The sequence below is a fragment of the Corvus kubaryi genome, unplaced genomic scaffold, assembly GCF_017639235.1.
Source record: "Corvus kubaryi isolate FWS band 111438036 unplaced genomic scaffold, C.kubaryi_AGA036_p1.0 37300, whole genome shotgun sequence".
Taxonomy (NCBI): domain Eukaryota; kingdom Metazoa; phylum Chordata; class Aves; order Passeriformes; family Corvidae; genus Corvus; species Corvus kubaryi.
The window spans coordinates 17951098-17963854 of record NW_024581093.1 but is presented as its reverse complement, the minus strand read 5'-3'; the positions used below and the strand labels follow the sequence as shown (position 1 = coordinate 17963854).

Here is a 12757-nt window from a genome sequence, read left to right as displayed (position 1 = left end):
GGGTCGGCGCAGGCCGCGAGCTGCCCCTGCGCCGCGCGGGCCGCCAGGTGCGACACGTACTCCCTGAGCAGCGCCGGCTCCGCCATGGCGCCGGCCCGCCCGCCCCGCCCCGCCCCGCCATTGGCCGGCGCCGCCCGCGTGCCCCGCCGCCATTGGTGCTCCCGCCTGTCAGTCAGGGCGGGGGGCGGAGCCCGCGAACCGAAAGTGAAAGGCGCGAGGGTGGTGAGGGCTGGGCTGGGCGGGGCGCGACAGGAGGTGAGGTGAGGTGAGGTGAGGTGAGGTGAGGTGAGGTGAGGTGAGGTGAGGTGAGGTGAGGTGGTCTCGGGGTGCGCAGCGCCAATTCTCACACCGCACGAAGGTGTTTCTGTATTCTAACCTGATTTGTACAGGCGGGGAGCTGGTGGTAACTCAACAAAGGCTCGCTGATTATAAAAACTTTACGCTCTGTACATTTTAGCAGAGGCATTAGCATTCATTGGTCACAAATTGTGTAACTTTTGTGTTGATTAGTACTCAGACCTCTCTGCTGGTTATGTCTCTCTCATGCTGATGGGCCCTCAGGGGTGATTTGCCCTGCATTGGGCTCTGGGTCCATTCATTTTCAGTAGGTGGTCACTGAATTGGTCGTAATCTCCCACTGCTGGAGTTGTCATTCCCTGGATACTGCTCAATCCTGCTGATGCCACTCCTGGTGGCTCTTAGCCGAACAGCCCATTCTCCTTGGAATTATCTTCCCTTCTATAAAAGATCAGCCAAGCATGCAGAGTTTACAGTACAATTGCTGCCTGCTCTGCTGGAGACCACCTGAGACACGTGTGATCCTGGGGCCTGTTCTGTTCCTCCTGCTGGAAGCTGCCTCTGGATCCCTGCACTAGGTCTGGGTAACAGCTGAAAGAGTTTGTGTCTGCTGTGGGGACTGACAAGTGTCCTGCAATGGGGTTAAATAAGATCTGTGTCTGCTGTGGGGGCTGACAAGTGTCCTGCAATGGGGTTAAATGAGATCTGTGTCTGCTGTGGGGGCTGACAAATGTCCTGCAACGGGTTAAATGGAGGTTGGATCCAGCATTTAGGAAACACACCTGTGATCCAGGTGCTTTTCCCATCTTGACTTTTGGAATCTGAATTTTCAAGTCACTACCTGTAGCCACCATGATGTGGTGCACCTGTGTGACTTCACAAATTGCTAAATACTCTCTCATATGATGATTATTATTTTAATTCACAGAAGTCTATGGTTATAATTTTATGCAGAAATTATTTCTCTAGTTTAAGGAGGGGAATAATTTGTCAGACTGTACCAAGACCACTTAGATCAGTTTGATGTGGTTTTCCTTCAGGAAATATATCTTTACTCACCTTGCTGTGCTAAAAAATGATCTGTTTGAATATTTCTGGGATGATTGGCCTATTATTCCCTGGCTTTTCATCTTTCCCCTTGGTGATACATTGCCATTTTCAGTGTCCTGACTTAAGTAATTTGACTTTGCCCTTCTTGAGCTTGGAGACTTTGTCCCCCAGAGTAGGAGGGACCTGACTGCTCCAGGGCTTGTTCCTGTGGTCTCTGACAAAGGTAAAATCCACATGTAAGTGACTGAAGCACAGTGTTGCTTCCTCAGCAGTTGCTCAGTTGTGAGTGGTCCCAGATTGGTGACATAAAAAGCACAGAAGCAAACCCAAATATGTGTATGTTCTTTACTAAAAGTTCTGTATAAGATCAGTATACTAAAAATTGAAGCAGAAAAGCTGACTACAGAAATACAGGGTAGTTATCATGTAGCAAGAAACAGCATGTCCCGTTTTCTTTCTGATTTTACTCATGCAATAAAGGAAAGGCCTGTGTTAAGCCTGGGTTTTAGCACTGGTATTAGAATTATGCAAGGGTTTAGGATAATATCTGATAGCTGGACATGAATTTCTCAAGAGCAACGTAACTCTGCCAACTTTGCTGAGATTTATCCAAGATCTGCAATATTTTCAAGAGATGAAAGCATGTTCTTATCGCACTGAAATTTCCACACTTGCAGTAGTAGCGTTGGAAGCTGTTGGAGCAGCTCCACAGCTGCAAACTTCTCTCTGTAGTGTTTTACAGCTAAATTTTTTCTTTCTAGTGCTACCTGTTTGGGTTGGATTTATAGGCTTTCCCACCCCCTGCCCCCCCAGCTTTGTTGGGTATCACTCAGTTAAAAAGATTAACAAGAGTAGAAAATGCTAAACCACTCCTGCAAGTGATCGTGGTAAGATGTTACAGAAGGCAGCACACTCTGCCTTTAATTCACAGTTTGTTTTTTAGTTATATATGTTTGTAATGGATGACATAACCCAGGTATTCAGTGGTAACTTAGAAAAATGCTACAGTGTGGACATACATATTTTGGTTGGCTCCCATATCCGTGTGACAGAGCAACTGGGATTATTTGGATTATTCTGTGATAACAGGATGACAGGATTTTGTGGAGTGGTCCATGCCACAAGAGGGAGCAGACAGATGTGTGTAAGAAATGCTGCCAAACCCAGATCACAGTGCCAGGGACACTTAACTGATACCGAAGGAAGGAAGAAAGAAAGACTTTGATTTGTTTTCTATAATCTTACCAATGCATTGCTAGCATGAGGTGAAATGCAAATCTCCCATTTTCTTCAGAAGTCTACTTAACGTCAGCTTGTTTTGTAAACCACAGATACAGAGTTGATGAAACAGGAAATCCCTGTTAAAAAGGTTAAAAGCCAAACACGTCGAAAGGGTTTCCCACCGTGCACAGAAACTGAGCATCAGTAATGGAGCAGGGACTTGTCTGCCACATGTGAAAAGCCCTCTGTGCCTGTCTTCAGAAAAGCCTTCGGCTTGGTCATGTTACTTGGAAGAGCCTCACTTTCCGGAAAAAAAAATCCCATTTCCCTTCTGATTTGGGTTGATTAGATTTCCCCTGCAGCTCCCCCTGCAGCAGCAGCCTGAAGGAAGCCGGTCCTGGTGCCTTTCCCTGTTCCAGGCAGGTCTGCAGGAGCTGCAGGCAGGTGCAGCCATGAAAGCAAATCCGATTCTGCACAAAGCACCCCTGTACTTTCTCTCTCTACTGATTCTCCTGCCAACAAATCCCACTGGGGCATTTCTCTGCTGCTTTGCATCTCTGGCCCCTCATAGGTGCTGGAGAGTTTTGTTTCTCTTATTGCAGGGTACTTTGCACACACAAAACTGTTTAAACTAATCCTTTATGGAGAGGAGCAGTTCTCTCTGTTAAAAACACAAGTGTGAAATAGAGCCTACCTTCCAGCAATGCCTGCCAGCAGTTTTGCAATGCTAAATAGTGAATTTTTGTTCTTTTGGGTATAGTATACTGAGAATATTGAAAATCTTGCTGAACTGCAAAAGAATTCTTTCATTTTAGCAAAATACATATTTACTGTCATCTACTTAGCAAAAAATGCATGCTTACCTTATATCTCATCATGTGCATATGACTCAGTAATGGTACAATTTATATAGCAGTAAGAACCATGTAATTACTTCCCATCTAAGTATTAATTATAATTGTGTCAATCTTTGGAGTGTTGAATGATGATTACAGTTGAAAATTATTCAGTATTTACAGAAAATCCAAGTGCAATTTTAATAATTTGCATGATGCTTCCTTTTAAACACCATTATATATTTACTATACCCAGCTTTACATGTCCTTTAGTGGGGATAGAAAACGACATTTTCTCAGTGTAAAAAACTTTTTTTTTTGTATTTTAGTGAAAATGCTTCTAAGAGATTTCCTGGAGATGAGCCTGTGATAACTCTGGTGCCCTGACAAAGCTCCTTGGCTCCTGTCCCTGGTCCCAGAGGGAGCCCAGGCTTTGTGAATGCCCCAAGGACTGGCTGGAGCTCCATCCCTGTGTGTTGATGTGCTGACAGTCACTTCTGCTTCCTGCTAGCACCCAGACTTACCCAGGGGTTTTCCATTAGACACAGAACTTAAAAACGACTTAAAAATGTAGAGTGCAAACTAAGAGCTCGACTTTCTTGCAGCAACATGCTTCAAAACAAGACAGCAAAGAAGTTTTCCAAGAGTACTGTCCCAAGGAAAGCTCAGGGCTGAGCTCTCCTTGCTCTCCTGTGGGTTGTGTGTCCTCAGCCAGACACACAGAAGCTTTCAGATGAGGAATGGGACTATTTCAGATGAGGAATGGAACTTTCCAGGTAGAAGTGAACAGTAGGATCCAAACTTTGTTTTGTTCAAGGCAACAGATGAAACCTCCTTGGCCGCCTACTGCTGGATTTCAGGGCTGGCCTTTAGCCTGAATCTTGCAACTTTTTTTTTTTTTTTTTTCTGGGCCATAAAAAGGAAGTGGGGGAAGCAGATCTTCCTGTCCCACACCTGGATCTTCCCCAGCTCAGGGTGAACAGGCCCAGCCTCAGGGGATGCGCTGTCTTTTAAACATGTATCCAGCCCTGGGAGCTGTGCCCAGCAGGTGCCTGGGGCTTGGCCAGTGGCTCCCGGGAGGGGAGAAGGAGCAAGGGGTGCCCATGTGTGTCTGGGTCCCTGCTGCCCTGCCCACCCCAGAGCCAGTGCCCGTTCTGGGAGCCCCTCTGTGCCACACTCGGTCCCCTTGGGCTGGGCTGGGGCAGGGGAGGCTCAGTGGGAGCAGTGAGTGCAGCCCCAGCCATCCCTGGGGACAAAATGCTGCTGTGCCCTGACCCTGCTGTGCCTGTGCTGAACTCCCAGCCCCTGCACCCACTGCCCTGGCACACCAGCTGGGAACCCACAGACTCCCATCTGAGTGTCCTGGGCTCACTCGTTGGGTTCCTTTTCCTCTTCCATCTCTCAAAGCTGGGCACGCTCCGGGGTTCAGAACTGAGGTTCTGTTACTGTGCCTAGCCCAGCATCTCTTGTTTGCATCACACTCACATAGTTCCCAGAGGTCACTGTGGTCACACTGTAACACACAGGCTCCTTATGGAAGGAGGGACTGGTTTATGCCTGGAAATGCAGCTGTGTGTGGGAACTGGCTTGAAGCATCCCCTGGGACTCCTGTGCCCTTCCCTTGGCTACAGCAAGGCCCATGAACGACATGCAGCTCCAGCCTGCACAGCTGTGCTGCAGCTCCTGCTGGTAAAGCCAGCTGGAGTTTGGGGACCCACTGCCATCTCTTCACCACTTGTGGGTGGTTTCTCTTGAGGGAGACTTGCAGCAGGCTTTGCAATGGCCTGGAAAGCCTGGTACCAAAGGAATAATGTGAATATTAAAATATTATTCTTTTTTCTTTTGCTTCTACATGATACTGATAATAATCTTTTTTTAGGCAGTGCTTTGCCTACTGAAACACATAGTTAGACAAAGAATTATTTAAAAATGCTTTGTTGTCAAGACACTGAATGAGATGTACTAGTGGCACCTACAATGACAACAAAATGCTCTTCTTTTTCCTTCTGCTCTAAAACATGCAAAGTATCATAAAATCAACAAGTAGGCTTGACTGGATAACACTGATCTTCATTATGAGTGGCTGATTTCAATGGGTTTTGCAATGCTTCAAAAAGGTCAGATGCACTGCTTGTCTCTGCTGCTCTTTTATGCTGTGTGATGCCATGGAACACCTTGAAGCACAAACAGGGAAGTTTAGGTAAACTTGCAAAATTCACTGTAAAAAAATCCCATTGTATCCCTGTTTAAAGATATAAAATTGGTAAAACTTCCAGAGGGTTTTATTCTTCCATTGGTCTGAGTTCTTCAGAAGAATTGAAGGAAAGAGCCACTTTCATTCCCATGATTTGGGGTCTGATGGCCAGTGGGAGAATGTTCCATATTTCTGCTGGAGCAGGTGTGCTGGGGCTGCTGTGCTCACACGCCGCTGTCCCGGGCAGGGGAGCAGCCTCCGCACTGGGAGATGACCGAGATGGCTGAGCTGGGCTGCTGCAAGTCCTGCAGCCTCACTGCATAATTTGTAGCCCATCCTGTAGTCCCAGATGCTGCTTCCTCTTCCTGGCTGATATAGATATTTATAGATATTTCATTTCTTTGGCAAGGGTCCATAAGGGAATATGGGGGGGGATCATCTGTGGGAATATATATTTGTGTTGCTCCTGGCCCCACACATTCGTCATAGCTGAAAGAAAAAAGAAATATTCATTAGATTCCTGGGAAAAATCCCATGGTACATTATTTCAGCATAACAGAGGCAGGTAAAGTGAGAGGAAAAGGAGTGTCTGGTGTTTTGGTCCTCAGCCCATATCCTTGCTGACCCTGCCATGTGAGACATTCAAGAATATAACACTTAAAACCACCCAGAGATAATCCCAGAGGGGCACAGTTACCATAAGTGCAGTGCAGCCAAGGCTCATTCCTGCTCTCAGCTGCCTGTAAGAGCCAGGTTAGAAAAATCTGGGGGAAAAGGAAGTGGCGTTGCTGTTTCAGTTGTGAAATTAGGTATGGAGAGCTTTTGATGGAGTCTCTAGCACACATCACTGTGTGCTGTCCTGACTCCAGGTCTCTGGAGCTCAGCCAGCACCGCCTGGGTGGGCTGCCTGGGTGGAAGGTGCGTGCTGCCAGGGGCAGCAGGATTCCTTGTGGAGCTGCAGAGTTGTGCTGGATAATCTGGACAGACTCATGCTGGTCACTCTGGGACTGGGCACAGTGCCCATCACATTCCTCCCAAAGAGCAGCACTGCGAGGCAGGTGGATTGGTGGAGTTTCCATGAGGAGCCAGCTCAGGTGTACCGAGGCTTTGTAGCTCTGTCTGTGCCACCAGGCTGGTCCCAGGGAGACTGTTCCCTCCTCACTCTGCTCTGTTCTCTGCGCTCCATGTCCCACTGGCAATGCAAACAGGCTCCTTCGGTGGAGCTTGGGCTGCACAGCCCGGGGAGGGCACTGAGGGGTACCTGATGAGCCTGGACAGACCCGTGAGGCTGTGCTGGGGTGCTCAAGATGTGTGTTGCAGGAAGGGGATGGGAACAGAGGGAGTGGACACGAGCAGGCTCCGTGCATTGGCACTGCCAGCCCTGGAGCCCAAGGCTCTGCAGGGAGAGCACTGCGGCCCCATGAGGGCTGGGCACAGCTGGTGATCCTGCCCTGCTCCCTGGGTTGTTCCCTGGCTGTCCTGGCAGCGCCTGTTTGCCCGCACACTGAACCTGACCTACTTTTGCTTTCAAACCAGCCCAGCTCCAGGGGACCAAAGGAAGCCCTGTTTTCCTGGCTCCCTGGCTACAAGCAAGAGTGATAAAGAGTCATAGCATCATGATCTTAAACGTTAGACCTGCTTTGTGTCTGCTGTTTAACCATTCCAGGATCATTTTAAATCCAATCATGAAGAAGGGAATATTTCCTGTTAAAAAAACTTTGCCTACTGAGTTAACCTGAAAAACATTTCTGCTGGAGCCAGACAAATTAAGAACCTATTTCCTCAGCCACGCTAACTGCAAGGCAATTAAGATCTAGGATATTTCCTGAAAACTGGGATATTTAGCATGTGTCTTCTCAGCAGACTGCAGGCACACACTCTGCCCCTGTACCTGTGTTACTGCCAGGCTAAACCAAGCTCCCAAACCTCAGTCTGGGTGACAGAAATGGTTCTGGGGGAAGGGAGAGGTAAGAAGGTGAAATCATAGTGCTACATAACTAAACTCAAATAGCCATGGGTGTTTTTATTTTTACCTCCACTTCATCTTACTTTTACATTCATCAGGACAATGGCTTTAAATTCGGACTAGAAAATTGCAATTTCCCCATCAGAAAATAGTGTTGAAGAACCTAAGTCTGTTCTGAAAACCCTGAATAGGGCTGCTAGGTACTTCAGAAAAGTCCCAGCCTCTAGGAAGTAGAATTGGTTTTTTTTTACAGCATGTGGAAAAGATTTCACTCCAGCCTCTATTGAACACACTGAAGCTTTCAAACATACCTGGTAGTCTTTTAAAAGTTTTTAGACCTCAGTTAGACATTGAGGACCTGATGTCCTCAACGCTCCTTGAGCTCAGTGAGGGTAAAGGAACAGCCACTCTTTGCAGGATTCCTATGAGCTGCATCTTTACTTAATTTACATTTTGCTGACCCGAAGCCCAGGGAATTTATTTAAAATCTCTCCACAGGTTTTGACTGACTTAATCAGGCTAACAGAGAGCACTTACTGGGTCTGATAGCACAGGGGAAAAGTTTCCATTCAGAAAAGCCCATGGTAATGTGAGTTTCAAGGTGGAAAATTTGGAAACCTTTTGCAAAGACACCAAAGGGAAGATGTTTCTCTGTGTCCTGATTCTGGGAAACCTGCCACTGACCTAAAGGAGAAATGGGCACAGTGTGAACTGTTTGTTGCTGCTGTTACCTGATCATCTGCATTCTTCTGCCTTGGATTTAATTTAATGTCTTTCTTGGACCACAGCTCAGCTTTGTAGAACTGAACTGCTGGCTGGAATAAACAGGGAAATGATCCCTTGGGAAGGAGACTTTTAAGGGTCAAGTCATGTGGGTGCAAATTATGGGAGTGAAGAGTTGGCATTTTAGTGTTTTGTTCCAAATATCAGTATATTTGTGTTAGGGCATTTTTTCCCTTCATACATATGATGGATAAAAATAATGATCTCTTTTTCTCCAAAAGCAAGTAATGTTCTTCCCCCTCATTTTTGGCAATTCGGATCACATTTTAAAAATTGAATAAGGTAGTAAAAAACACATGCCAGACTTTCAATTAAACAGCTTTCTGGCAGCTTCACAGCTGTACCTACATATTGTTGTGGCCATGGAGAGAATTACAAATAATTCAAATAGTTGTGGGTTTTTTTTAAATAAGTTTTTGTATTTCGTTATCAGTTTATGATCTTGATGTTCATTTCCTGTGTTCTTTTCTATGCATGGGATCTTTGCTTGTAGAGCTGACATTGCAAACAGCTCCTGCTCTGTTTCTGCAGATAAGGTTCCTAGCACTGTCTGGTGAGGATAAAATGGAGATGAATTAAGGTCATAAAAGAGACTTCAACTTTGAATTTTTTCCTTACTTTCCAAGCATTTTGTGGGTTTTTTTAATGTATTATTGGGTTTTTTGTTTGTGAGTTTTGTTTTTCTTTGCTTGTTTGTTTTGTGGTGTGATTTTTTCCTCTCTAACAGCTTAAGTACTTTGGTAGTGCTTTCAGACTGCTGTTATAGAAGTATTCCTGTAGGATAAATAATGTATTATCAACTCTACAAGCATGAATTTTATTTTGCAGTCTCTCCTTCAAGGAGACCTTAATATGTAAACTTCTATGACTTTACAAGATCTTTTTTATTAGAGAATCTATGCAAGTATTGTAAGAAATAATATCCAGTTGGACAGGCATCCACTGTCCATGTATGGTGGTGGTTGGAAAACCATTCCTCAAAAGATCTGAAGGATTAAAAATTATAAAAAATCGCAATAGCAATAATAGCAATATTAGCAATAATTTCTTGCAGTTGATTACCAAGTGTTGGTGTGAGTGATGCTGGATTGAAGCCTTACTGTCATTTTAAAATAAAGCCAAACCCTGATCCCCAATATGGAGCTAAATAGGCAAAAAGATTGGGGGTGGGGGTGGGAGGCTTGGGGTTTTTTTTTAAATTTTGTATTTTATGTGTGAGTTTTTTCTGGGCCAGATTTCTCCTGGTTTAGCTGCCTCAGTGAGAAGCTCCCAGTTTAGTCAGGGAGGCACCAGGAACACCAGGGAAGTGGAAGGGGCAGAGATGGAGGATGGGGAAGGTCTGAGACTGCAGCTCACAGGCAGAAATCATCACATTGCAACCTCAGGAACTGCTAAGGAGTGATACCTACACAGAGATGTGTAGTGTGTGTGTGTGTACATATATATATATTTATATGTTTATCTATCTATATATTTACATATCTATATGTTTTGCAACTGAAAATGCAGGACCATGAAGTGGAAAAACAAAAATACTTGTTCATCATTTACAAAACCCACAACAATAGTTATATTTTACCTGTCAGATTCACTTCTGTGAAAATATTGGACATGTAAAAAGTAGCTCAGGCTTGAAGTTCACTACAGCACTCCCAGGAAAATCCTTTTAGACAGGAAAGCAAATGCTTTTGGAAAGTGTTGTGTTACCACAACATAAATAATGGAGCACAGGAACTCATTACACTGCATCTTGTGGATACCAGCCCTGAGAAAATCCTTGGCTGCAGTACTCGTGGTGAATCCACTTTAATGCATTGCTTTTTAAAACTTGTGTTATCTGGAGGTTCAGTGTCTTGCAGGCAGTGATGAGAAGGAAGAGGTTTCTGACCATGAAATGTGCAGCTGTCTGCCTGGTTTTGGGCCTTGTTTTTTGTTATAGTACCTGCACTGTTGTTCTAGACACACTATTGAGATTTTAAGGGATAATTTCCCTGGGAAAAGCAAGGAAGGGTGATGTCAGTTAATATCCTACTGCAGGTAAATGTGATCTGCAGAGAGGGGAATGTTGCCCAAAAATTACAGCAGCTCTCCAGGATGACCTTGTTGACTCAGAGCGTGGTGGGGGGGCAATAACTTTGTGAGTTTGTCAGCTCTCGTTGCAGTATTAGGATGGGTTTGTTGCCAAGGAAACCCCAAAGAGCTTATTTAACTGGCTGTCTTTCAGAAATTAGGAGCCACTCTCTGGGGCAGGAAGAAGGTTCTGCTGACAGAATTTTTTAAGATGCAGACAACAAGAAGTGAAAAACGGCAGAGCTGGGAATGAAAAATTCTTTGTGCAATAGATGTCTTGTGGTTCACTTTGTTCATTTGTTGTATATTCTGACTCTGCTAAAATTGCTCCTCTTGCATTGTTTCCATTTTGGTGATGACCTCTGTGTTCTTTTGATAATGGCAAACAGGCCCCCCAAATCTGGAACACCCGCGTGCTCACAGGGTTGAGCTGTGATGAAACAGCACAAAGGATGTTTGTATGATGTTGTTACCTAACAGAAAGGCTGAAATTAGAACAATTATGCTGTAACTCTCTACAAGAAGGTTCAAATGAAAAAAATAATGATGTGCTTGCTGCCCATGGAGGCAGTTCAGCTGATGATGCTGAGCTCTGCCTTCTGTGGTGGCACAGTTTGCTCACAGCCAGGTTTGTGGGAGAGCAGCCTGGAGATCTGTCCGTGTTTCCTTTGAGGCGTGTTTTCCTAGAATACATATTTTCTTTGGTGATTTATTATTACCATGAGGAAATGTATCAGTTCTGACAGAACTGCTCCTATAATGACATATGTCACGAGCCAGGATATTTCACTAGGTTTATTTTTGATCCTGACACTTTCCATTTATATACATATTTATTTTAATGTTTTCAAATAGTGAAAAAATGTAACCCAAGGTATTGTTCAAAAAAACATCTAGGGCTTAAGTAACTTAACCATTGAAGAGACAGGAAATGTGGAATTTAGTTTTTTTCTGCCTTTTTTTCTGTTCATAGTTATTTCTGGAATTTCCAGTTCCTCAAAACTACAACAGGACTATTTGTGTTAATGAGCAGTAAAAGGCTGCATCTTTATTTTGCACTCTGTGTCAAGATAATCTTGAGGAAGTTATGACTTTGATGAATAAATATTCCAGATGAAAAATGAAATTCAGTGTAAACTGTTTTCATGAGAACATGTATCAGATAACATTTGAAACTGATATAATGCAGTTTCAACATAATTGTGCAGCTTTAAATGATTGAAATAAATGTTTTAAATAAAACAAGTCATTCTATGATGAAGATTTCATACACTACAATTCAGCCTGGCATTACTTTTATACATAGTGAGAACCACCTGGTCATCAGCAGTATTTAGTCTCTGGATTTCTGTAACCATTATACACTAAAGGAGGCTGGGCACTGATTGAGTAACAAGAATCAGTTAAGATAAATAAAAATTTGTAGCTTCCCAAGTCATGGAGTAAATCCACAAACAGGATTCTAAACACCACTACCAATTCTTGCATGTCACCAGACCCTGCTGATGTTTGAGGAAGATTTCCATTTGACAAGTTTTAGGATCATATTCCTAAAAAGGGCTTTGCTTTAATTATTCCAGGAATGAATTCTGAGCAGGTGAAGGAAATACTGGCTGCAATACGTAACAGAAAGTCTGACAACTGGGAAGTCACAGAAAAATACCCTTTTTTAAAAAGTACAGTTATCAAAGATTTGACAGCTTTAAGTTGTGGTTGCTCTGCATGGCACTGGAGATTTCTGGTTAGAAATCCTTGGTGCTTGCCTTCCATCAGGTTTTGCTGCTTTCACTGCTGCAGGGTGCTTTTTATGCAGCAATAATTTGTACCTGTAGAGTGGAACTGGGACAGGTGTAAAGAGAGGCTGGTCAGAAGGTGCAGCCTCCCCACAGATATTTTTGATGACAGAAAGCGAAGGGAATTTTGTGCCTCAGCCTCCCAACACACAGGCTGAGGTGTGAGAGGATTTTGACTACAAAGACAAGAAGCAAGAGGAAGGTGTGGATATTTAAGAGGAATGGAAGTGTCACAGAAAGAAACTCTCATAAAATGGCTGTAAACAAAGTTAAGTTGGAATAAGAAATTTGCCAGAATACTTAGGAATTTATTTGTTTCTATACCTAATACTGATGAGGAATAGCACTGGGATGTGAAGGGAGGGGCTTTTGAGAGTCTGGAGTTTGGAATTTGGAGTTAAAGGAATTGAGAGTTTTAGCTCATGTTGTGATACCTCATGGATTTATAAACCTGTCATATTTCCAGTGGCATTTTTTACCTTATGAGCTAAAAATCTCAATGAGGGTATTGAAGTAAGAGTTAAACTTAACCCCAAATGTCCATCTC

General features: G+C 44.1%; 2 protein-coding genes across 2 annotated transcripts in view; both read right to left on the bottom strand.

The window, feature by feature from the left end:
• Positions 1-86, bottom strand: part of LOC121664450 — a 7834-nt gene extending 7748 nt beyond the window's left edge. Inside the window, exon 1 of the mRNA XM_042027759.1 lies at positions 11-86. Coding sequence (XP_041883693.1) covers positions 11-86 — 76 coding nt within the window. The remainder of the gene's footprint in view (positions 1-10) is intronic.
• Positions 87-5767: 5681 nt separating this feature from the next.
• BEAN1 (brain expressed associated with NEDD4 1) overlaps positions 5768-12757 on the bottom strand; it is a 51859-nt gene continuing 44869 nt past the window's right edge. Inside the window, exon 5 of the mRNA XM_042027645.1 lies at positions 5768-6087. Within this exon, the coding sequence (XP_041883579.1) occupies positions 5823-6087 (265 nt within the window). The 3' untranslated portion in view covers positions 5768-5822. The remainder of the gene's footprint in view (positions 6088-12757) is intronic.